This window comes from Malus sylvestris, chromosome 11 (genome assembly GCF_916048215.2).
Source record: "Malus sylvestris chromosome 11, drMalSylv7.2, whole genome shotgun sequence".
Lineage (NCBI taxonomy): Eukaryota > Viridiplantae > Streptophyta > Magnoliopsida > Rosales > Rosaceae > Malus > Malus sylvestris.
In genome coordinates, this window is record NC_062270.1 from 3,150,456 (window position 1) to 3,176,212 (window position 25,757).

The 25,757-nt window shown below is 39.2% G+C and overlaps 5 protein-coding genes across 8 annotated transcripts; 3 read left to right on the plus strand and 2 right to left on the minus strand.

Annotated features, from left to right (window-relative positions):
• Positions 1–4,692: 4,692 nt before the first annotated feature.
• Positions 4,693–7,847, minus strand: LOC126591539 (uncharacterized). 3 transcript variants are annotated; one of them, XM_050257252.1, is made up of 5 exons: positions 7,419–7,847; positions 5,926–6,467; positions 5,589–5,735; positions 5,106–5,330; positions 4,693–5,027 (listed from the first exon to the last, which is right to left on the minus strand). In XM_050257252.1, exons 1-5 carry the CDS (start codon positions 7,830–7,832, stop codon positions 4,787–4,789), a joined length of 1,569 nt encoding a protein of 522 aa, XP_050113209.1. In that variant the 5' UTR covers positions 7,833–7,847; the 3' UTR covers positions 4,693–4,786. The 3 variants fall into 3 exon arrangements, with proteins under 3 accessions (XP_050113209.1, XP_050113210.1, XP_050113211.1); XM_050257253.1 differs by having other exon boundaries at positions 5,926–6,490; positions 7,419–7,550; XM_050257254.1 differs by having other exon boundaries at positions 5,926–6,496; positions 7,419–7,549.
• A 1,152-nt stretch (positions 7,848–8,999) lies between these two features.
• On the plus strand, positions 9,000–12,574 carry LOC126590870 (ABC transporter G family member 26). Its single transcript, XM_050256385.1, has 9 exons — positions 9,000–9,279; positions 9,520–9,803; positions 9,934–10,089; positions 10,169–10,352; positions 10,602–10,886; positions 10,969–11,253; positions 11,333–11,617; positions 11,726–11,833; positions 12,161–12,574. The coding sequence occupies exons 1-9, from the start codon at positions 9,070–9,072 to the stop codon at positions 12,428–12,430; spliced, it is 2,067 nt and encodes a 688-aa protein (XP_050112342.1). The 5' UTR covers positions 9,000–9,069; the 3' UTR covers positions 12,431–12,574.
• An 826-nt stretch (positions 12,575–13,400) lies between these two features.
• Positions 13,401–16,286, plus strand: LOC126589580 (uncharacterized). Its single transcript, XM_050254911.1, has 2 exons — positions 13,401–15,565; positions 15,987–16,286. The coding sequence occupies exons 1-2, from the start codon at positions 13,709–13,711 to the stop codon at positions 16,083–16,085; spliced, it is 1,956 nt and encodes a 651-aa protein (XP_050110868.1). The 5' UTR covers positions 13,401–13,708; the 3' UTR covers positions 16,086–16,286.
• A 240-nt stretch (positions 16,287–16,526) lies between these two features.
• On the minus strand, positions 16,527–19,452 carry LOC126589581 (uncharacterized). The gene is made up of 8 exons (XM_050254913.1): positions 19,312–19,452; positions 18,535–18,689; positions 18,223–18,329; positions 18,048–18,089; positions 17,871–17,952; positions 17,177–17,273; positions 16,973–17,079; positions 16,527–16,854 (listed from the first exon to the last, which is right to left on the minus strand). Exons 2-8 carry the CDS (start codon positions 18,663–18,665, stop codon positions 16,731–16,733), a joined length of 690 nt encoding a protein of 229 aa, XP_050110870.1. The 5' UTR covers positions 18,666–18,689; positions 19,312–19,452; the 3' UTR covers positions 16,527–16,730.
• Positions 19,453–20,434: 982 nt separating this feature from the next.
• Positions 20,435–25,557, plus strand: LOC126588298 (novel plant SNARE 11-like). 2 transcript variants are annotated; one of them, XR_007611405.1, is made up of 11 exons: positions 20,435–20,578; positions 20,763–20,957; positions 21,057–21,149; positions 21,794–21,887; positions 22,037–22,074; positions 22,317–22,405; positions 23,321–23,400; positions 23,518–23,574; positions 23,663–23,747; positions 23,848–23,922; positions 25,153–25,226. XR_007611405.1 is itself a non-coding variant. In XM_050253373.1 (11 exons), the coding sequence occupies exons 2-11, from the start codon at positions 20,881–20,883 to the stop codon at positions 25,240–25,242; spliced, it is 786 nt and encodes a 261-aa protein (XP_050109330.1). In that variant the 5' UTR covers positions 20,435–20,578; positions 20,763–20,880; the 3' UTR covers positions 25,243–25,557. The 2 variants fall into 2 exon arrangements, 1 of the variants encoding a protein (XP_050109330.1); XM_050253373.1 differs by having other exon boundaries at positions 23,663–23,755; positions 25,153–25,557.
• The last annotated feature ends 200 nt before the right edge of the window (positions 25,558–25,757 follow it).

Here is a 25,757-nt window from a genome sequence, read left to right on the forward strand (position 1 = left end):
CTCAGCTTTGCGGAAATTATGGGCATTCTGTCAAAGACTTCTGGGGAAGTAGAAAACACATGAATCTTACTGTTCAATCACCCACTTCCCACACGCAACAATAGCTCATGGGTACCACAGATAACTTTGCCAAAGTTCTCTGCCAAAGTTGAGCACGTGAAGCTTGCAGCTCCCACTACATCGCTCTGACCAAGAAGGGTAAAAGAATAGCAAAGAAACAGCACTAACAAAGTTTAGACCCATAAATTTTGAAGGTCTAGCTACCATATTATTACCCACAAGGGTAAAGGAACAGTATCACTGCTGGATAATTGGAAAGTCCATGTATGTCAACCTCTGTGCTTCGTGGCAAGGTAGACTAGCAAACATGCCCAACCTTTACTCACACTCGAGAAAACACTCCCAATAAGATTGCTTGCTCCAAAATCGAAGAGGCACCGTCCTCCGAATCTAAAGAGCCAGACTCCCAACATGACTACTTTCTTAAAAATCGAAGAGAGGGTAAAGGAACAGTACCATTGCTGGATAATTGGAAAGTCCCTGTGTGTCAACCTCTGTGCTTCGTGGCAAGGTAGACTAGCAAACATGCCCAACCTTTACTCACATTCGAGAAAACACTCCCAACAAGATTGCTTGCTCCAAAATCGAAGAGGCACCGCCCTCCGAATCTCGAGAGCCACTCTCCCAACATGATTACTTTCTCAAAAATCGAAGAGACACTGCTCCCCGAATCTCGAGAGCCAGACCCCCAGCATGATTGCTTTCTCAAAAATCGGTGAGGCACCGTTCTCCGAATCAATCGAAGAGGCGCTCGCTTTCTCAAAAGCTGGGCTGCTCAGAGACCACGAGGGCCGATCTCAGAAATCGAAGAGGCACCTACTTTTCTAGCCTTGTCAGCACCTGTCACACGCACACTCAGCTTTGCAGAAATTATGGGCATTCTGTCGAAGACTTCTGGTGAAGTAGAAAGCACATGAATCTTACTGTTCAATCACCCACTTCCCACACGCAACAATAACTCATGGGTACCACATATCACTTTGCCAAAGTTCTCTGCCAAAGTTGAGCACGTGAAGCTTGCAGCTCCCACTACATCGCTCTGACCAAGAAAGGTAAAAGAATAGCAAAGAAACAGCACTAACAAAGTTTAGACACATAAATTTTGAAGGTCTAGCTACCATATTATTACCCACAAGGGTAAAGGAACAGTACCACTGCTGGATAATTGGAAAGTCCCTGTGTATCAACCTCTGTGCTTCGTGGCAAGGTAGACTAGCAAACATGCCCAACCTTTACTCACATTCGAGAAAACAGTCCCAACAAGATTGCTTGCTCCAAAATCGAAGAGGCACCTTCCTCCGAATCTCGAGAGCCAGACTCCCAACATGACTACTTTCTCAAAATCGAAGAGAGGGTAAAGGAACAGTACCATTGCTGGATAATTGGAAAGTCCCTGTGTGTCAACCTTTGTGCTTCGTGGCAAGGTAGACTAGCAAACATGTCCAACCTTTACTCACATTCGAGACAACACTCCCAACAAGATTGCTTGCTCCAAAATCGAAGAGGCACCGCCTTCCGAATCTCGAGAGCCAGACTCCCAACATGATTACTTCCTCAAAAATCGAAGAGACACTGCTCTCCGAATCTCGAGAGTCAGACCCCCAGCATGATTGCTTTCTCAAAAATCGAAGAGGCATCGTTCTCCGAATCTCGAGAGCCAGATACCACAGACCACTTTTTCAAAGTGCTCTGACAGAGTTAAAACATGTGAAACTGGCAGCTCCCACTACCGTGCTATGACCAAGCAGGGTAAAGGAATAGCATTACTACTTGTTGTTAGGGAGACTCCTATATATGTCGACCTCCATCCCCAACGGACAGGCAGACCTGCAAAAATGCTCAACCCTTCATCATATCTGAGAGGGCACTCCCAACAAAGCCTTTCGAAATATTCAGCTTTCTTTCCCCCCGATAATACCTCTGCAAACAAGCTATACTAGAGCAAGAATATCTCATATCATCAGGGTTAAAAGCAAGAGTATCCCATATCATGCTTTTTCCCTGTTTTTTCTTTTGGCCTTGTTTTTACCTGCAAGACAAGGAGAAAGAGAGCAATCAGTCAGCACTTGGAATCAAGCTTCCAGCCAGGAACTGACTGCCTGGAACCCCTTACCTGATTACTTACCTGGCATTGCTCTCGAGTACTCATCTTCATCATCTTATGTTTCCAGGGAAGATTCCGCATCTGCTTGAGGAACAGATAGGGCAAGTGCGAAGGATACAAGGAAGCATGTGGAGACAAGCGTAACAGCACACGTGCCGATACATCCATTACTCTGTCAAAAGCAAAAGTATCCCATATCAGCAGGGTGGAACGTACTCTAGATTTGATGGACTTGTTTTGACCCTCAAATTCTTCAGTCGGCCTTATACTCTGGAGGAAACCAGAAAACCCTCCAGCTCAGTTCAAGAATAAGCCTGTGGAAAGTTACTTCTTCAAAAGCAAAAGTATCTTATATCATCTCTTCTCATTTTTCTTCTCTTTATCCTTCATGCTGCTGCAAGATGGGGAGAAGGTGAACAATCAGTCGGAGCTCTGATTGCTTACCTTGTCTGTCACCTCTTTCAGCAGACCCCTTAGCTCGGCGACTTGGGGGACTCCTACTACATGGTTTGTATCGCGCTTGACCAAGCCTGAAACTACAAGTAAGCTTCAAGTGAAATTGATACATTACCTTGTGCATCTCCACCAGTTAAAGATACCACCCCTGGATGGAGGAAGAGTACTTCCAGAGAAGATGCCACATCTACCTATGAGACAGATAAGGCAAGTCAAGACGACACCACACTCCGATACTTAGAAGTTTCGTGATTACGAGATCATTCTCCCACAATATTTCCTAATGTCATTTGTACTAAATCATTCACTCGTACTCACTAAAGGAGAGCTTGAACCTATGTACTTGTGTAAACCCTTCACAATTAATGAGAACTCTTCTATTCCGTGGACGTAGCCAATCTGGGTGAACCACGTACATCTTGTGTTTGCTTTCCTATCTCTATCCATTTATATACTTATCCACACTAATGACCGAAGCAATCTAGCGAAGATCACAAAAAGCGACCGTTTTCGTTACCTAGGATCTATCTTGCAAGAGAACGGAGAATTAGATGGAGATCTCAACCATAGAATACGAGCTGGATGGAAAGAGTGCATCCGGCGTGTTGTGTGACCGTCGTAGGCCACTGAAGCTCAAGGGAAAATTTTATAGGACGGCAATAAGGCCAGCGATGTTGTATGGCAGAGAATGTTGGGTGGTGAAGCATCAACACGTACACAAAATGGGTGTAGCGGAGTTGAGGATGCTTCGTGGGATGTGTGGGCACACGAGAAAGGATAAGATTGGGAATGAGGATATCCGAGGTAAAGTAGGAGTAGCCGAAATTGTAGGAAAGATGAGAGAAAATCGGCTCTGGTGATTTGGACATGTGCAAAGAAGGCCGACTGACGCTCCGGTTCGAAGATGTGACTACGGGACAGAGGTTCAGGGCCGAAGGGGTAGAGGAAGACCTAGGAAAACTTTGGAAGAGACTCTAAGAAAAGACTTAGAGTACTTGGATCTAACGGAGGGCATGACACAAAACCGAGCGCAATGGCGTTCTAGGATTCATATAGCCGACCCCACTTAGTGGGAAAAGGCTTTGTTGTTGTTGTTGATTGTTTGTCGCTTAATTTTTTCTATTTTTATTCCCTTTTTCAATTAAGATTGGGCGGGGTCATGTTTGACATGGACTTGTTAGGTTCACACTTAGGCTCGGCTTTGGGGAGATTCAAAATTTTGAAAAATAAATACGTAAAACTAATTACAAACTTTTAACCGAAACTAAAAATTTAGATGAGTTCGAGATTTGCGTAATAGATAGATTTAGATTATGTTGGTAGCAATCCGACTAAATATGTTTAAGTGAGTGCAAGGAAAGTTTAGGCTTGAGCTTAAGTGGGCCGAAACTCGATTATAAGAAGAAAAATAGAAGTCTTTGTTGGACAATATCTCGTCATTAGCCTACAAGCAAATCTTGTTAAACGGGTGCTAAACCGTGGTTAATGTACGACCCATTGTCTTATAGTTAGAGTTGGTTTGACATTACTGAATTTTTTTTAAAAGTAGCTTTTTAGAATAGCTGGGGCCGCCACTTAGTATTATGGTTTAATGATATTCCTATTTACATGTAAGTGAAAGATCCTAAGTTCAATTATTGCTAAAAGCGAATTTGAACCACATTATTGCTAGTCCATTGTGAGACTTAGCCTACCCTCCTCGTGTAGATAATATTGTTTGTTCAAAATAAAAAAAACTAGGGTTAAAATTATGTTTGGTAAATGAAAAAAAAAATGTTTTTTTGTCAAAATCATGGGTCCAAAACAAGAGAAAGCATAAACAATTCTACCTCGTTTTTTTTTTTTTCACAACACAACAACCCAAACTAACCCTTAGTAAGGTCACTGTGCTGGAAGAATTAGTACAAATATTTCAAGAGAGTTTTAACAAAAAACCTGTGGTACTGTTCACTTTAACGAAAGACCTTATTTTTACATTAAAAAGTCAAACCTAATACTATTCATTTTACCCTTTATTTTGTCCTTATCGTTAAAACTCAAAAATTTCAAGCCATTTTCATTAGTTTTCCTATATGCTTCCTCTTAATAAATGAATACAATCAAGTAATTATTGTGTATAAATTCAAAACTGAAAGAATGGATTACAGTTACAAAGAGTGCACTTATTTATCCTCTGAGACATTTCTCTAGGTGCTCATTTTCCCTCCTAATGGCATCGAGATCGGCTTGTAGTTTGTCTACATTTAAGCTTCGCGAAGCCATGGCTGCTAGCTTCTTCTCAAGCTCACCCACTTCTCGTCTGGTTCTATCGGTTGCCAGGATTTTCTCACGAATTTGTTCGAAGCTCTTGTGGATGCTAGTGAGAATCCTATAAGCCTGCCTCCCAACTGCATCTTTCTTAGCTTCTCTGCAAATAAGTACCGGGATGGACTCATAACTATGTACTTTTATGCACAGTTGGTTTATGGGTAAATGAATTTCGTACCTGAACACCATTTCATCTACAACAGCATACGTCCGATGAAGACGTTCTTGAATAGAATTACTCTCTAACTGAAGCTCCCTGGTGTCTTTTAAGATCTGTTCTATGTCAGCTTCTTGCTTCCGACTGTTCTTGGTGATCTCCTTTACCCTTTCAATGTAGGACCTTCTTGATGACAGTTTAGGCTGCTTCTCTAGACCCATAGACAGTTTAGAAAGTTCCTCCTCCCTACCGAAAGATAAGGACATCAACAATAAGCAAGCAACCGAAGTTGTGAAACTGATTAGACAATGGCATTTTATCACATTTTATACAAGAAAATTTTAAATATCCCTCCATCTTGTACCTTTAATAACGAAATATGTTACTTTTTTTTTAAAAGTAAAGATTCCCAAACTTTATCATGAATCACAGAAGTTCCAAAGACAGGAGGAGGATAGACAATATGACCCAGAAAATGCATTTACTTAATTTCGAGGAACGCACCTTTTTTGAATTTCAGATAAGATGGATTCTTTTTCCAGTTCATAATCTTTCAGCTTTTGGAGCTTTTCCTGAGCATATGGGTTGTTTGCATATACAGACTCCTGAAGACTTTTCTTTTTCTCTTCCAAAGGCTTTCTGACTGCTTCCCTGTGAAAAATCATTGGTAACAGATGAAACAATACATACATAAATGCTGGCAAAGGTAGTACCATTTCCAATATTTGTATCCAGCGGGTGAAGACATGAGCTGTTAAAGTTTAGTTTTTACAGAGGTATATTTTAGTCCCGATATACAAGTTAGTCGTCATGAACAATTAAATAAAGATTCACATCTTACCACTGTGACGTCAATTCCCCAACGTGATGCTTACGAACATCTACTTGCTCATTAAGTTTCTCAAGGTGAAATTCAACAGGATGATGGACGTCAAACGCCATATCTGCTGCTTCTTTTAACAATTCCAACTCTTCTTCAAGGTGTTTTAGTTCTGAAGTTTTTGCATTAACCTCCTCCATGAGCAGTTGCTCCTGGTTTTGCACTTTTTCAGTCGAATGATTCCCGCTAAATACATTAGTTCGTCTGTCCTTGTTGAATCCTCCCGTGCTAGAGCTGCACACACCATTGACGCTGATTTCAGGCACTTCACCCTTTAATGTGAGTTCGTCCAATTTGGCTCGAGATTTGTCATGACTAAGGTCTGGTCCCTCATCACCAGTTTTGTGGTCCTCCAAACTGCTTTGAAAGCCATCTTCTTTCACTTCCCTTTCTTCATTGACACCCTTGGGACCAGCTTTTTGGCCAACTTCAGACGAATCTGAAAGCCTCTCCACCAAGAATCTTATTAACTTGTACGAGTCCTCTTCAGACGGATACAAGAACTGCCGTAAGCAACACATATAGTCTGTTTCTAAGCATAATTTCAGAATAATAAAAATGACATGAACTACAATCAGAAGAAAAAAAACGCGCACACAAAGACAAAACTTAAAACAAATAAGACAATCTCATATATTTCATATAGATTCAAATTCTTATACTGGCAGTTAGTCAGTCACTGTACAAGTAATCCAAAACCAGAATTTAATCAAGACCGCAAAGTTAAACATGATTTCACTCAATCACAATGGTCATAAACGACAGTCTGGATGCTTTATGAGCAAATTATGATTCTAAGTGACTCCGTGTCCCAAACGCCAGTCCCTGGTTTACGTATATAGCTCAATGTTACTTAATTTTCATTAGCAGACATGATTACATAAACTTATATACTTCTAGCAATTCAATTCAATTATGCTGGCCAAAGAAATTTGATTTATTATCGGTAGACTGAACGTTGTTTCCTTTTCTTTATTTCTGTTACTTTAGATTTAACGTTCTCTCATTTTCTCAGGAAACAAGCAACGAAACAAGAACTGCCGTAAGCAACACACATAAGAATGACAAGAACTACAATCCGAAGCAAAACAAAACGCACACAAATTTTGACTCAAACAAGAAGCAATTACAATCACTCAACTGCATATACTGGCAGTTAACATGACTCCACATCCCGAATGCCGGTCCCGAATTTACATATATATTTCAGCGTCACTTAATTTGTATAGTTTTTAAGAAAAGCACGGCTAAATTTCATGGTTAATTTTGCATCTACATACCATAACACAAACATTATGACGTCAGTATGTGCTTCTAGTTCATAAACACAATTCAATTCAATCCAATTCAGTTCTGTTAGTTTTTCTTCCAATTGATCGCATTTTCTCGGGAAACAAACACTAAGCAAGGAACCCAAAAATCGAAACTTGGCAAGCAAACGATGCGATTCTTACCTGATGGAAGCTGAGGTCGGCGAGGTAACCGAGGCTCTTGATCCCGGAAGCGATGTCCGTACAGAGCTTGAACTGGTCGCCAACGGAGGAGTCGGGGAGGGAGGTGGGAAACGGCGTGGGCCTGCCGATGAGGTTGAGAGACTGGGAGCAGATCGACACCAAGGTCGCCGGCGTCAGGTCCTTGACAGACGACACGTCGTCCGGGACGCAGACGCCGGAATTCTCCAACGACTTCAGCAGTATTTCCCGCGAATCTTCCATTACCGATATTTTCGAGGGAAAATCTGATGAGATTTTCTGGGATTTTGGGTTTTCAGTGTTAAGTGGTTGTTTGACTTCTTTGTACATGTTCTTTATGGTTTTCTGTTCATTTGGCCCCAAAAGTTTGATTCGGCGTTGTTTCTTAAGCAACATCGTATTTTCTTAATTAAAAAATAAATTTACGAATTTGAACTAGGTCACATGATACAAACGCTCCATCAATAAGAGTCGAATCTGATAAGTTTAAAAAAAAAAAAAAAAAAAGGGATGCAAAGTTACGGTAGTCCACCCTTCTAGAGGTCAGGATAAAAGCATTTCAGCTTTTTTTGTCAATAATCGTATGATTCACATTTTGTAAATTGATTAAGTTAACATAGTCTTGTGAGTCTTTTCTGAATGTTTGTTTACCCTTTCGGGGGCTAAGACTAAGTCACAATGGTAACTAGAAGGAGACTGTCATCCGAAAAAATAGATTGTCATGACGAAACCACTAGCTGATCTTTTTTTTTTAAAATAAAATTATAAGGGACGTGCATATCTATTTGGTTTAGGGTATGATTATAGAAGGAAGAAAACAGAAAATCATAGTTCAAATGGGAGAAATTAAGCAATACAAAAGACTAGAACGTTAGATTCCTGAGAAGGAAATGACGTTTCTCCTATAAGACGGTAAAATCTAAAATACAACCGGTTTGTTGTAAAAGTTATGGGAGTGAACACCCACATGTTTTAGTCAAAGATGAAAAATGAGGAAAACTTAAGAATAGTAGTATTATTGTTGTTGTATGATGTTTTACAAAAAGACACTCACTTCACTTCTACAATTCTTCACAGATATGACTCCTTATAAGGAGCATTCCGTGTATGATCACAACACAAAGAAAAGAAAAGAAGTGAAAGCAATAATATTAATATTTCTTTCTTCATCTCTGTACCTACAATCATTTTGTGTTATAGTTACAAAAATAAACAGTGTGATACATTGCACTCGCTTCACTCCTGTTCCTAGCAAAAATTATTTCTCTAACTTTTACTTATTTATAACACGGTTGTATATCTTTTTTTAAATCTCTCTCGTCATGTAATAAATCATGCAATAAAATCCCCTGCCAAAAGAGGGTGTGCCACAAAGAGCTAATTCCTAGTCATGTTCTTGGTATGTTTACCAAAGCAAAATTTCATATTGGTTGCAATAAGAGTAAGAAATAAAGCAAGCTTTTCATGTCCAAAAACTAAGCACTGAAAGCATGTGGTTCACCAAACAACACCCTGCCTCGAAACTATATAGGCAAGCTTTTGGTTTGTTACAGTTGATTCACCTTCCATAAAAACACGGTTTGATCTTCTACCTAGCTCAGCTTGGTCCAGGCGGGTGCGGTGGTTCGAAAACATGGAAATTAGGGGAGAAGAAGAGATTGAAGACATTCCAATGTCACCCCCAACATTGGGGTCTATGCAGATTGCAGGGAGCAGTGGCTTTGGTCACAACCTAGAGTTCATGTCCCAAGCTTACCTCAGAAATAGGTACACGGAGATCGATATTGTAGAAGACGAGACTTCTAATGCCAAAAGAGATGGCCCTCTTCCCATTTTTCTCAAGGTAGCAAAGTCCATGTAATTTGCTCTATTGATTTTTGAAGATCATACGGGAGTTGTTATCAGTACTCCAAAATAGTCATACTGCACTTCTCGCTAATAAAAAGCAGACGAGAGGAAGGGCTACATAATGACTATTTTGGAGTGTGAATATTAATTAGCACCACGTTTTAGTCCGGTTAAAACTTTGGTGCATGTTTTTCTGTTTCTTATGATCTTTCATGCGCCTGTTGTTGCAACGCAGTTTGAAGATGTGGAGTTTAAGGTGAGAAACAGCAAAGCTTCAAGCAATACGGTGAAGGCAATGGTGTCGAAAGTAGCTTCGCAGCTTAACATGGAACATAACTACAAGGAGATATTGAAGGGGATAACAGGAAGCATAGGGCCAGGGGAAATTCTTGCTCTGATGGGTCCTTCTGGCAGTGGGAAAACTACTTTGTTGAAAGTGATAGGAGGAAGATTACTAGACAATGTCAAAGGAAAAGTAACTTACAACGATATCCGATATAGTCCAGCTCTAAAAAGGAGGTTAGCCAATTCTATGAAGCTCCTCTATTTGCTCACGGCATAAAATGTTTCGTTCGAAACATGTAGATGATGTACTAATGTTGTGATCTTGATTTGGTTTTTTTTTTTTTTTTTTGGGTAAACTCAACAGGATTGGATTTGTGACACAAGATGATGTGCTGTTCCCACAATTGACAGTCGAAGAAACCTTAGTTTTCGCTGCATTTTTACGGCTTCCAAGCACCATGACCCGACAAGAAAAATATGCGAGGGTGGAGATGATTGTAAAGGAGCTTGGTCTTGAAAGGTAGATTATATCTGCCTGAAATTTTGGTGAACCTCCGAACTTTACTTTTGTTCTAAATTTCTCTCCCATATGATCATAGATGTCGTCACACGAGAGTAGGTGGAGGATTTATCAAAGGCATATCAGGAGGAGAAAGGAAAAGAACTAGCATAGGTTATGAAGTTCTTGTTGATCCTTCATTGTTGTTGCTTGATGAACCAACTTCCGGCCTTGATTCGACCTCAGCAAATAGACTTCTTCTGGTTCTTCAAGGACTTGCAAAGGTAACATAGTTTAAGTTTATTTTCATATGCCATTGTGATGAAGAAAATAACCTTAATCCGGGAGCCAATCACGTACTGTTTTGCCTTTTGGGTTTTGACTTTCCCACATGACAGCGTGTGATTGACTTGAGATATTGTCATAGTGGCATCCACGTTATAGGGAACTTACTTCTCCATTGTGACATAATGATCCTTGTGAATATTTGAATTTTGGAAGAACTGCTAAAAGTCGCGTTTGGCGGTTTATAGGGTGGAAGGACAATAATCACAACAATCCACCAGCCATCTAGCAGAATGTTTCACACATTTGACAAACTTTTGCTAATATCAGAAGGCTACCCTGTGTACTATGGAAAGGCAGGAGAGTCTTTGGAGTATTTTTCGTCTCTGAGATTCATCCCGGAAATTCCCATGAATCCTGCTGAATTCTTAATTGATCTAGCCACTGGACAAGTTAATGGCATCAGTGTTCCTGAAGATCTCTTGGTGCCTCAAGAGCAAGGGACTCTTGACTCCGAAAAGGCTGTTGTCAAGGTATGGTAACTACTACTTCAAACTTTCACGTACCTAAAATCTTTGTATCTTCCTCTCAACATTTGTTCTATGTTCATTATAGTACCTACAACTCAAGTACAAAACACTGCTGGAGACGAAAGAAAAGGAAGAGAATCATCGAGCAACAAAAATACCAGAACATCTTCGAGTGGCTATTCAGGCGAAGAAAGATTGGACGATCACTTGGTGGGAACAGTTCACCATATTGTTCAAGAGAACATTTAGAGAGAGGTGCAGGGATTACTTTGATAAACTAAGGCTAATTCAAGCTGTCGGAGTTGCAATCTTATTAGGTCTTCTTTGGTGGAAATCGAATACTGACACCGAAGCTCAACTCCGAGATCAGGTAAAATTCTCCATGATCCTGGTCACAAAAGAAATTAGAAAAACATACAAACCTCTCAATATGTAAAACATTTGTTCAGGTTGGCTTACTGTTTTACATCTGCATTTTCTGGACGTCTTCATCAATTTTCGGGGCAGTATACGTGTTTCCGTTCGAAAAGGTCTTCTTGGTAAAAGAAAGGAAAGCAGACATGTATAGATTGAGTGTGTACTATGTTTGCAGCACTCTGTGTGACATGACGGCACATGTGTTGTATCCAACATTTTTCATGGCCATCGTGTATTTCATGGCCGGCTTTATACGAACAGTTCCTTGCTTCTTCTACACATTGCTTGCCATATTATTGGTAGCTGTCACAAGCCAAGTAAGTCAAAATACCCAACAAAATTAAGTTATTTCATCGCGGAGATAGGTAGCAGTAGACCAAGAGCTAGTTGGTTATTTAATTTTGGTTTAATTATTTCCGATTTAGGGGGCAGGAGAACTGTTTGGATCTCTAGTTTTGAGTATTAGAAGAGCTGGAATGGTTGCCTCTCTGGTTCTAATGATGTTTCTACTCACAGGAGGCTACTATGTGCAGGTAATCTAAATCAACTTGTTAACCTAATTCCGATGAACTGCATTTTCGGGCAGTCATTGTGTTATGTCCCGAACTCACATTCACCGTGGTTTTAATTTGTCAATTTGGTCTCTACGTTTGGCATTTCGAGGGCAAACTTTTAACTTCTGCCAACTCGCTTGCACTACAAGTAACCTACTACATAGCCTCTTGCATGAACATCAGACAAAAATTTATACAGTGGTTGAAGCTCTAATAACTACATATATACATGTTTCTTTATTTAACAACCGTACGTCCATATGTTTGAACATGTCACGCGACGCTACATGTTTGTTATGGTTGCAGCATATACCGAAATTTATCCAATGGCTGAAGTACTTGTCGTTTATGTACTACGGGTTCCGGCTGCTGCTGAAGGTGCAGTATTCTGGAGACAAGTTATATGAGTGTGAAAGCAAGGGAGGGTGTAGGAAGCTGCAGAGCTCACCTTCATTTGACACGGTGAACTTGGATGGTGACATGAATGAAGTCTGGATTTTGCTGGCCATGGCAGTAGGTTACAGAATTTGTGCCTACTTTTGCCTTCGTAGAAGAATTAGCATAAGCAATATGTAAGAGTGTAAATTCCAGAGATATATCTCCATCTTTTTATATTTCTCGTCATGGAACCCAAGAATCTACCTTTTTCCCAATTGCGAAGGTTCAAAGATGAACCTTTGGTGTTTGATTAATGGAATTTCTGAGTATCAATTGAATTAATTACCTTTCTGTTTTTTTTTTACGCAACTAAAACAAATAACGAAATCCCAACTTTAAAAGAAATCTCAAAATCGAATTTCTCATGCATCATAACCACAAGTTATATTTTGCCTATTAGTTCCATTGATTTGTGAGATAGCCACCAATGTCATATACTTCCATGTTGTCTTTATGTGTTCATCATTTTGTGGATGTGTTGTTTAATGAGATAGCCGGCCATTTTCTTGGAGCTGCCATTGCAAGATGGTTTATATATTTTGAGCAAATCAACTTCTAATTAGTACAATAATTTTATCAAACATGGATATCCTATTTAATTTGTCGTTATAATAATAAGAGACTTATAACTCAAATATTAAAAATATTTAACTTTGCACTTGAGCTTTATGTCTGATTTCTCACCTCTCCAATATTAGAACAATTATCGATGTGTGGAGAGAAACTTATATGTTGTATAAAATAGTGTCTCTAGCTTAGAGCTCTCTTCTCATCGGCAATGTTGTGAGAGACACTTCCCTATACACAAAAATGTTACAGTAGTGGTATCACAACTTCAGTGTTACGCATTTTCACTTCTTCGCGTAACAGTGCGTGATTGGTTTGAGATACCGTTACAGTAACATTTTTGTCGCACGAAAGTCCTCTTCTCTAGACAAAATTGTCCTTAACCTCATATCAGTTTGGAATCCATGATCAATTTCTAACCCTTGGATTAATCTACAATTAGATTAAAAAAATCTAGGATGGTGATTTGAGTTATACAACGACTTTACTCTTTTTAGTCAGCCTGTTTGACAGGCCCTCCACAAACTATAAGAACAATACAGACTGACACTGTCACACATCATCCTCCTCCAGTTCTCCCTCCTCCTCCACACAGTTTATGGTCAATACCCCACCATTTCATCCTCCCACACCCCACCTGAACTCTCTCTCTCTCCTCTCTTTCCCCCTCTCTCTCTCTCTCATCCACTCAACTGCCCAATAATTCCCCACCTGAAGTTCTTATTCTCTCTGAGCTCTGTTTTTCTGCACTCCAATCCAGCCCACCAACACAAAACAAAAAACCCAACATTTTAGAGCTTCAAAGATTCAAACTTTACCCTCTCTCTCTGACTTTCTCCCTCTAAAAAGATGGCTTTAGTTGCCTACTCAGACCCAAGCTCCGAACCCCCCTCAGCAAGCCCTGCTTGGCAAGACATGTTCCGATCAGCCTCAATCCGAAAATCCTCAGCCCCAGAGCCCCAGGCGCCCGAACCCCAGGCGCCGCCGCCCAAGGAACCGCCAAAATCCGCCGACCCAGATCAGAAAACCCCCATCTCCGGCGATCCCCAGGTACGATTAGCCCTCTACATAACTATGGCCCACGCCGGCCTCGCCTTTACCATTTTCATATTTTACGCCGTCGGCAAGCTGTTAGAGGAATACTTGCGGCCAATTCAATGGGCGGTGCTCTGCTCGATTCCTCTGAGAGGAATACAGCAAACCCTTGTGGGGTTTTGGGCGGAGCCCTTGAGGCTTGGCCTCACTGAAACTGTTCTGGCAGTTCCGGTGGCCATTTTTCGGGTTTTCGTAGGTACCCTTATCGAAATTAGGGAGGTTTGCTTTCGGGTTTTTCTCCGAAAGCCGAAATCTGACTACAGGAGGAGGCACCGGAGTGAGTTCTCTAAGTTGTTAAGGTGGTTGGTGTCGTTTTGGATACTTATACTTGCTTATGAGAAAATTGGTGGTGTTGCTTCTCTGGCAATTCTTGGACTAGGCTTTATGTTTAGTGCCAAGGGCGTGGAGTCGACAATGTCAACTGTTTCCTCTTTGAGATGCAGTAGCTTTCGCCGTAGCCCGATTAGTGCGTTTTTCACCAGAAGGATATTGACAAGGTTGGAGACCATCGTTGCAATTGGGTTGATGTTTTCTATGATTTTAGGATTTTTGGTTGGTGTCACCTTTTTTTCATATAAGATTGGGATCGAGAGCAAAGATGCAGTGATTTCGTTGAAGTTACATGTGGAAGAGAGCAATTACACGGAGAAGATTGGCGTTAAGCAGTGGATGGAGGAGAATGATGTGCCTGGAATGGTGGATAGGTACAGTTCAAAGTTTTATGAAACTGTGTCGGACCAGCTAGATAGTTTGGCGTTGCAGTATAATATGACAGAATTGGCAACTGGAATTAAGCATTTTGTAGCAAGACAGTCTGCTAATTCATCCGGGCCTTCAACAGCTTTAGCTAGCCCGTCTCAGTACACAGAGAAACTTGTGAGTTTGAGGGATCGGATTAGTAAGAGGGAATGGGGACTTATGTACACAGAGGTTGATGCAATTGTCAGGGAATTGGTAATCACCAGAGAGGATTTAGTTGAGAAGGCAAAAGGGTTTGCCATGCGAGGTATGGATGTATCACAGCGCATACTTGCTAGCGGTACATCAGTCCTTGGAGGCAGCGCAAAGCTCATGTTCTCTATTGGTAGTTCCATTGTTTCTGGAGCAGCTGAGGTTTTCAATTTTGTGTCTCAGTTAATGGTGTTCTTCTGGGTATTATATTATCTGATCACATCCAAATCTGGCGGAGTGACTGAACAAGCAATGAGTATGCTTCCAATTTCAAAATCCGCAAGGGTTAGATGTGTTGAAGTTCTTGATAATGCTATATCTGGTGTTCTTTTGGCTACAGCTGAGATTGCAATTTTCCAGGGATGTCTCACATGGCTTTTATTGACGCTATTCAAAATACATTTCTTGTACACGTCCACCATTCTTGCAATCCTCAGTTCTGTGATACCAATCTTTCCACCGTGGTTTGCAACTATCCCTGCAGCTCTGCAACTGGTGCTGGAAGGTAGATATATAATAGCCATCACCTTGTCCGTTATTCATCTCGTGCTTATGGATTACGGAGCGTCTGAAATTCAGGAGGACATACCTGGCCATAGTCAATATCTTACTGGACTCAGCATCATCGGTGGAATGACTTTGTTCCCATCCGCATTCGAGGTAAATATACTATGGATGATGACTTTGGTTTTACTTTACAAAATTAGCCAATTGAAGTGTTTAGCTAGTTTCAAACTACATGTTTTTTTAACCGGATTCGAGGAAGAAATTCTCTTTCCAGTTTCGACAAATCAAAAACTTAAGTTCATCATTTGGGAACAAAATTTTTGAAACAATCTTCATTACTTAGGTAAACAATCTTCATTACACTGGGGAGATTCACGCAATGTCGATAACCAGATAGGTTAAGGTTCATATATTTAGCCAGATCACATAACCTTTTCAACTTTGTCATCCTTGAACATTACGCGATGATACCTAGTCCATTTCTGTTGTCGATACCTAGTCCATTTTCTGTTGTCGATACATCCATTCACTTCTTAACATGCTCCCGATGAATGTTGGACTGTATTGCTTGCAGGGTGCAATCATGGGTCCGCTCATAACAACGGTTGTGATTGCTATTAAGGATTTGTACGTGGAATTTGTTCTGGACGAAACCAAGGATAAAGCCGAGTAGAACGCATGTTTGCCAGTTTTCCCGCAGTTTCTATTTATTTGTTGGCAGCTTACTCTGAAGTGTGCAAGCACATTCATTGTATCTTAATTTATGCCATCTGAGGCAGGCTGTTGTGAGTTAATTTGTATTTCTCTATCAGATTGGTTTCTGTATATGTATCCTATCAATTGCTGGCAATGGAATGAAAACTTGTAGATTTTATCCTTCTGTGCGGTAACCCTAATACCGGATTCGTCGGGTCGATGATATCTTTTGCTGTTGAGCTTTCTTTAAATCACTGATTGGTGCTGTTTTATAAACCATTCATCATCCCTGGTGAATCAAAACTCATAAACTCGAGCCCTCGTGTTAATCACTACTTTCGGGACCTCAAAACTCATAAACGCGTCCTTAGGGACGCTGTTTCGTAAAAGCGATTATGTAAACAGAGATATACAAACATATAGAAGCGAGTATAAACAATCGCATTACCAAATTCAAGAAATTCATAAGCAGGTAACACTCAATCTCAAGATCCAACTTACATCTTTAACGTGCATTCAATTCCAACATTACAGTACATACAACTGTTAAAGACTGAAAAGTTTCTTTGGTCTTCGATATACTTCAGGGTTACATCTCAAGAGAGCGATTGAAATTAAGGTCTTACTTCATGTATTTCTGCAGGAATTTGCGGTGAAAGTCACTCCTGACGGTATCATTGATGAAGCGCTTAGGAGTCTTGGTTTCACCACGGGCCTGATTCTTGAACACCACATCGTCATCCCATCTGAGCCAAAAGATCCACAAAGAAGAGAGCTATTAGAAAAGTGACCGGGCGGAGCCATTGGAAAACCGAAAATCCTAACTTGATCACAGAACAAGGTAGGAGTAAAATCTTGACTAACCTTCTTTTCACACTAAATGATGCGGGTGCTGCACCATTAAGCAATGGGTTTCCTCGGAGAAGCTCTGCTTCCTTGACTTTAAGCTCTTCCTCCCTCTCTAGTCGTTCCTGTGGAAGCAAAAGGTACAATTTTTGTTATATTCAGTGATATCAAAGCAATTGATAATCTTAAATATTCCGTCACATCACTTCATTGAAAGCTCACCTTCCGTAACTTCTCCTCTGCTTTTTCCTTCTTTATTTGTTCAAGCTCAGCCAGTAGAGCTTCCATGTCATCCTCCTCGTCATCGTCATCTTCACCACTATAATCAAAGTAATTGTTCCACATATATTAGGGAAACACGTAGTAATATCATTACACCTCAAGAAATGGATTGAACTATACAAGCAAAGGAACAATTGCCACCAACAAATTAAAGGCTTGTTATTAGTCTGTCAGTATCTATTTTTGAGATGCTGATATTGTTATCGTTTCAAATGGAAAGTTGGCAACCATGAAGTTACATAACTACACAAACGAACCCCTACCATAAATGGATGTAATATTTACTGAGAAAAGTCCAAACTAAACTGTAAGCAGACAAGTCATGAGTGATTGTAATAAACCATGAAATTCTGTGCATTGTTCTCCAGTTTGGAGTTAAACTAATAAAGCCTATCGCAACCATGAAAAAAAAACTGGAACACATAATTGTTCATCTAGTCAATACATAATGCCTTACAAGCAATTCTTCTTGCTTGAATTCACAAAACCATTAGAGTTATATTTTATATATCCAAGCATGTCTTGCATCAAAAGATTTGATAGAACTTTGATAATTCAACATCAAAGCTACGCTAGCAGTTGACTGAAACTATTTATACATTTGGATTCGAATATATCAGCAAAGAATACTGACCTTTCATCATCACTTTGAGCTTCCATGTCAGAATCATCAGCATCTATATTACGTGGCACAATTTCAGTGTCCCTTCTGCCCCCTATGAGCAAAAATATTTTTAGTTAGTAATTGAGCAATTACTTATTTATCAACTTGCTACCTTAAAATGTAAAATATAAGATTTAGAATATACACCTTCCAACAACAGCTGGTTTCCCCTCCTGCGATCTCTGTCATCTGCACAATACACATATCAATTAGAAACGATGAGGAAATAACATCACATCCCCTATAGACTCGAGAAATATAAAAAAAGAACTAGTCAACCCGCCCCCAAGTGCTTGTAAAAAATCTGAGGAAGATATCATACAACTATAAGATTTATCCTTTGATGAATAATGCTTTCTTTCGCTCTCTTCCAGTTCCTCCCGGAGGTTCTTCTTCTGCAACTCATCCTGGGTGTCTTGCCCCGGCTTTCTGTAGATACGCATACCAAGAAAGGCAAAGTCCAAAATTAGAATCCCAGGAAAACCCACTCACATATTACCATAACCAGAAAGATAAACAGAACAACGGAAATTTGGAGGGGAAAAAGAGGTATAAACACATGCTGAGTTGCATTGTACATGATGCACTCTAAAAGTTTAACACAGAAGAATCAGTAACAATGACAAAAATCTACCTGGGCTTTAGTGATGTATGGGCAGCCATGTCCCTGGATGAGTATTTCTGTGATGGTCCAAAAATCCGAGTACCACCTTGTTCATCACCACCTTTCGCAGGTGCCCACGTGGGTCGAGCAGCCGTCGTCATGTCTTCTAACTGTCTTTACAACACCTGATAACCAAACAATAAGCACAACATCCAACAATCATCCACTAGCCTGCAATGACATCGTATACTCACAGAATGCTCATCACATACATCTGAGTGCAACGAGCACATCAAAATACAGTGACTACGTACATACACATAAACGGGGAAGAGAGTATAGAAATTCAAGTTCATTTCCTATAAATAAAAAACAGACACCAATTCGACAATGGTGCTCTTTTCCTAGTGGTGGCACGACAAACACAAAGCCGAGAATGCGGAATGATTCTAGCAAAACACCCAATAAAACCCGTACCCAAATTCGAGTTAATGCAACCCAAAATTTCAATTTCTCTTCGTTTTCATGCTTTTCTCAGCAACCAATCAAACAAATTCATGAAAGATTATATAAAGTAAATAGATGATTAACAATCCTCGCTAAATTTCCCCAGTTCTTCGAACAAAATTTTGAATTTCTATCAGGTTTTTTTTTTCTCAGCATCCAAACGTAAACCTAAACAAAATTGGGATTTGTTTCTAGAAATCAATAAATATAAAAGTACAAAAATTGGCACGAACAAACGATTGAGTACATGGGTAAATAAACGAATCGAGTTCCTGATTGATTGGAAATTAGGGTTTTTACCTGGTTGAATTTTCGTTCTTCCTCAGACCAGAGAGAGAAGCTAGCTGTTTCCGAACAAACTAGGAAGAAGAGAAAGAAAACGTAGCGTTTTGTAGTTTGTCTGGCGGCGGTGCCGGGTTAGGCCCCCGGGTTTTTATTCGGGTTGGGCCATACTTTTTTTCTTTTACTTCTATTTAATGAACCTTGTTCCAATGGGCCTTCTTAGTGAAAAATCATTTTCCTTAGTCATTTCTTAATCATTTTTTGTGTACTAGTTAGGTGGAATTCTGAGTGGGAAAAGAGGGTGAGAGGTCTCGAATTCGAGTGAAGAGGATCACAAAGGTGCTTGATTTTCACTATAACATAAAAAAAAAAACACTTGAGAGATGTTTCTCATTCTATACTATAAATTCGTTATACATCTGATATTTGTGAGCTTTAAAATGCAATGTCAACCAATAAGACGTGTTGTGTTATTGTTGCATGTGATAATTTTTCGAGTATAAACTTCTACACACAATGCACAACTAAATGGAATAAGGGGGAAAATGAACCTCGGTCCTTTTTTATTGCATTTTTTTCTTTTGCGCTCACTGACTATAATTTTTTTACTGGAAGACACATTATTTGAAAGTGGTAAAATATATTTATTATCTAAAAGGAAAATCAAGCATTATCCATTATTCTTTTTACAAACATAAAAATTCTTTTTTAGAATTAGAAAAGTACTGGAAATTAAAATTTTATAGCCCTTCCTTCTGTACCACCGCCCACCGCTATCTCCAACTTTCTATTTTTTACAAATTGAAAAAAGTGTATAAGTTCATATGCTTAGATTTTTTTTATTTCCCACCTTAATATCCTTGCAACCGACCACATGTGAATACAGGTTGTCCTCCATGGAAAGGGATCCTCTTCGGATCCCTTCCACTAAATCCACAAATTCGGATTCTTAAAATTTGATCAAACGGTTAAAATTATTATAAATTTTAAAGAGAACCCTGTTTTTAGTCGTTAAATCAAATTTCTAATACTTGGACAAGTGGATTTAGTGAAAGGAATCCAGAAATGATGCTTTTCCGTCCTCCATTTTATTCAGTGGTTGGAAAAGGCACGTGCATTGCACGTGATCATTTGAAAAACTTGGCGCATTTGGTGCTCCGGGAACACAGTTGGAGGTCCCTCGATTTGCGCGCTCTTGTTCGTCTTTTGTTTATGTACGGAAACAGCTAAGCTTTCTCTCTCTGGTCTGCTCCGAGTCAAATCGAAGAACCCAAATTTCAACCAGGTAAAAACCCTAATTTCCAATCGATAGGAACTCGAATCCAGTTCGTTTTGTCTTCTCGATCCCCATAGCAACCCACATTGCCCCGGATCCCACCGCCGCATTTCTAATTTTTTATTCAATTGTTTTTGGAGCCATCTGAAAGGGATTTGATTCTATGTTTAAACATTCGATTTGATTTGTCCAGCGGTTCAAAGCTGATTGGATTTGATTGGGAAATTTCTGAGGATCTGAGTTTTGTAATGATTTGAAGGTGTTTGGGAAATTGGATTGGATTGGATTGGATTATTTTGTATTAGAGAGAGATGGATCCGTTATCTTCAATCAGCGAAGAGCTGGCGGAGATCGACGGACAAATCACCGACATTTTTCGCGCATTATCGTAAGCATCTGTTTGGCTTTTGATCGAATTTCTGATTATTTTATGGTTCCTGAAGATTACAGGCTTTCTAATACTCTTACGTGTTTGGATTTATGGCAGAAATGGGTTTCAGAAGCTGGAGAAGATTAAGGACTCGAATAGGCGGAGTAGGCAGCTGGAAGAGCTCACTGAAAAGATGCGAGACTGTAAGAGGTAATTTAGTTTTCACGGTTTTATCCTCTTTGTTTCTTGTCTCGCTTAATGTGGGTTAATGTGGTGCAAAACCGAGGGCAGTGGCGTCCTAGGATTCATACAGCCGACCACACGTAGTGGGATAAGGCTTGGTTGTTGTTGTTGTTGTTTTTGTTGTTGTTGTTGTTGTTGTTGTTATTGTATAAGTTGGTGAATTTCTATGCTGAGAGTTATTGAATGGTAAATTGGGTTTTTGATTGTGATGGGAGGTAATGCAATTGAATTAGCTTAAATATCAGCAGATGGATAGTTGACCAAGAAATAAATGAGTTTCAGTCCACTAAGCTCCGTTAGATCTTGATGTTATAGAATTTTAAACTTGTTTGTTTCAATATTAAGGGTTCGATTTTGACTTATGTATTGACATGCCATTTGAGAAACAAGTGCTATAATCTTATGGAACCGTGCTTAGTTTACTTCTTTTGGCCAGCATATGGGGTTTCCCGCCATCGATTTTCTGGCATTCATCTGTAGGAGATGCGGCTTGAGAAGGAGCTCCTAACATAAACTGACACTATTCAATGTCTCGATGCCAATTGCCCGCTACGCCCCTATCCAATTCAAGTTCTTTCTGTTAATAGGGTTATATGTTGTGTTGTTTTCAGGCTTATCAAAGAATTTGACAGAGAAGTGAAGAATATGGAGAGAATAAATGATCCAAATACCAGTAGAATGCTGAATGAGAAAAAGCAGTCGATGGTGTGTTTTCAATCCTTACTTTATTTCCGGAGTCTGCTATGTTTACCTTTTATTCCTTTTCTAATTTCCTTTGTTTTAATTGTCGTCTTGTATCTATTAATTGTTTTTACCATGTTACATGTGTGTTAATAGTTTTAACTTTTATGCAGATTAAAGAGTTGAATTCTTATGTGGCTCTGAAAAAACAGTAAGTTAGCATCAGCAAGAAATTACATTAATTGATTCACCATTTTTAATAGAAGAAGAAGCCTGAGTTTTACTATACAGGAAAGTAATTTGTTTTTATTATTTGTTGAAAAATAACTATTTTATTGTCCCATTGGACGATCAAAGTACTGGTTTATATTCGGGTCAAAGTTGTTTTCTAAATTGAAGATATATATTTTTCTTATTGAATTTATAAAAACATTTGGTGTGCCTTTGGTACAGATATGCATCAAACCTTGACAACAAGAAAATTGATCTCTTTGATGGACCGGCCGAAGACTTGGGGGAACAGAATGTCTTGCTAGCCTCGGGTAACATTAAATCCAGCCCTGTTTACTGTTGCACTAATTATGGGCTTAACAATTCACCATCAACATATTACCCATCAGCTGAGAATCTATGGTTTTATATATAGCTCTCACAAAAATGCTCTTGTACATGCACACATATGCTCACTCACACATACAGACACTCATACAACTATATAGTGGATGCCATAACATCCTGTATGGTTGATGTGGAAAGGAAAAAATAGACACTTGAGGGGCACCAATTGAACTGCAATATTTCCTTATACAGCTTCTCTCTCTCTCTCTCTCTCTCTCTCTCTCTCTCTCTCTCTCTCTCTCTCTCTCTCTCTGAGGCTCAAAAGGACACCACATACAACCTTTTACATTTTTTCCTCTATTTGTTTGGTTGCATTATATAAATGGTTTGGTGGTCTTTATGTATGTGCTTTGTCATAACTCTAAGTTGGAGCTCATTAAATCATTTGTAGATAAATTTGAATACCAAAGTACTTGTCTTGTCTACGTTCACTGATAACATTGAGAAATAGTAGGAAGTGTATTCCCATCCTGGAATGAATTATATTGCAGTAATTCACCATTGAAAACAGTGACTGCATAATTAGATGTATGCCTTTGGTAACCAATTACACATATGCCTTTGGTATAGGGTTAGAGTTAAACTTGATATCATAAAATAAAAAATAAAAAAACTAAGCATATTAACTTTTAGAGAAGTTCCTAAGAGAAATGCATTTAGGTAATAACTCTGACATTAGTATTTTGTTTAGATGGAATGCTGAAAATGAATGATGCATTTATTGAACGTTCAGAAACTCTGCTTGATACAGCAAGTCATACCATGTTGTCTTACCTGAAAGACAATAAACATATATTCCATATGAGTTATTTGCTAACCGGAGTCCATATGTTTGGCAGCTATGACGAATCAACAACTTATTGATAATGGAAACCAAATGATGGATGAGACAGATCAAGCCATTGAGAGATCAAAGAAGGTGGGTGCATCTGCAAAAGATTGATTTGATTATTCAGGGAAAAACTTTGTTCCTGCTATCAGGCGTTGTTAAAAGTGATTCATGTTTAACGTTTCTTTGTGTTCCTGTTTGTAATAGGTTGTTCATGAAACCATCAATGTTGGAACAGAGACAGCACATGCTCTCAAGGCTCAAGTATGTAGTATTCAATTATCTTTCCTCATATTCCTGATTAGAAAATTGGAGAGGCATGGTAAGTAAATATTTTTGTTTTCGTGTTTAGACGGAACAAATGAGCAGGATTGTCAACGAGCTGGACTCTATACATTTCTCAATCAAGAAAGCTTCTAAGCTGGTCAAGGAAATTGGTAGGCAGGTCATTTTCTGAATTATCCACTTTCTTTTTCCATATGTTGATGATATTTGCTACTTTTATTACTCATTATGATTGTTTTTATTTCCTGTTAGGTTGCAACTGATAGGTGTATTATGGGATTACTCTTCTTGATTGTTGTAGGCGTCATAGCCATCATTATTGTGAAGGTAAGAATACGCTTGCTTCTAGTTTTGTTACCAATGTGTATTAAATTAAATTCCATCTACTTAATTGTGTTCTTAATTTTTTTTACGAAGTGTAGCCTGATAGCTGCTAGAGAAGTATGGTTTTTAGCCTCCTTTATTGCTGCTGACCCCACTCAGGTTATTCGCTTTTGTATGCTGAAAATCTATCCCTGATCTTCAGTTACATACAATGTATTAAAAGCGTGAGGCGTGGGCGAGGTGTCTGAGGGATAGCCCAGCCTAGGTGTGAGGCGAAGCCTCACGGGACCTAAATTTTTTAATATATACTTAATATATACACGGAGCGTACACATATATTACATTAAAAAAAAGATTATTAATCAATAATCACCCTGAGCATACACATATATTATAAATACATATACACACATATATATACATCTATTATATTATATATATATATATATATATATATATATATATATATATATAATAGAGGATGAAAATCACAGCACACATATTACAATGCACGTAGACAACACACATATCCATTATATAAAAAAATAAAAATCGGAAAAAAAAGCAGAGAGATGATAGTGCAAGGAAGAGGTATGAGGTAGTTAAAACCCCACCCAAAATTTGGGTTTGGGAGTAAAAAAAAAAAAAAAAAACTAAAATCCCGAGGTGCGCCTATGCGGCTCCAACGGCGCCTTCCGTCCACTCCCTCAAAACAAAGGCGACAACCCTCAAGCCCAGCCTCACAAGGCACCTAGGCACGCCCTGAGGCGAGCCTTTTAAAACATTGGTTGCATACAACATTTTTAGTGCTTCGATGCAGTTTCTTTTTCTAAATACTTGAATCATGCCTTGTTTGTTTGAAATTTTGGAAGCACATACGATGCTTCTGAAAGCAGTGTATCCTAGACGTGAAAGCAAGTAATACTTCGGAAGTGATAAGGTGTACTTGAATGTCTCTACTTGGTTGCAAGTATTCTTCTGAAATAATTTCCGACTAAATCTTTGTTTAAATTTTGAGTTTCCTAGTTACCTAGTTCGTCTATGAACTAATTTGCCTTTGATTATGGAGTAATTGTTTCCTCTGTTTCTTTTAACTTACGTAGAATTTTAAGCGATTTCAAGAAACTTAGTTCCCATATATTAACAAGAGTTCAGATGGGTCGGACTGTGATTGGTAGTTGGACATTGCCTGGTGGATATATGGTTCAATTGTTTTTATATCTTAAATTTCAGCTGGTTCATCCAAACAACAAGGACATTCGAGATATTCCTGGATTAGCCCCTCCCGCAATGACTCGAAAGCTACTGTGGAATTCTTATTGACGAGAGCTCAAAATAGACCGTGTCATGAGATTGCCAAGAAGATGGTTCGCATCATACTCAAATGAATGATAAACTTCCACCTTGTGATGCTGTTCTTGGCGCTGTTTTACGGAGCAGAAATGAAATCCATATCCCCGCAAGTTTTGCTTTGGAGACGGGCTGGTTTTCTAGGAAGCCAGTCTCGCTACTGTTGTTGTGCCGTGTCTTACCATTGTTCCTTCCGTCGACTGTAATACAATGTGTATTGTAATTGTGTAATCACACTGTTTGGTAAATTATTTCATGTACCAAAATTTATGTCTTGTTTCTGGCTAACATCGTTCGTCGATTCAGATACCTTTTCATGAATATTCAGTCATTGACACAATGCTTCTTGCAAACTTTCCAGCAGACATCGCTGGAATACCGCACGCATTGTGCGGCATTTTCAAGCCGACGACGAAAACATACAGATACAGGCGATCAGAGATGATTTGCATTCTTGTGGCGCTGGGATATGAATAAAACGTGGATGA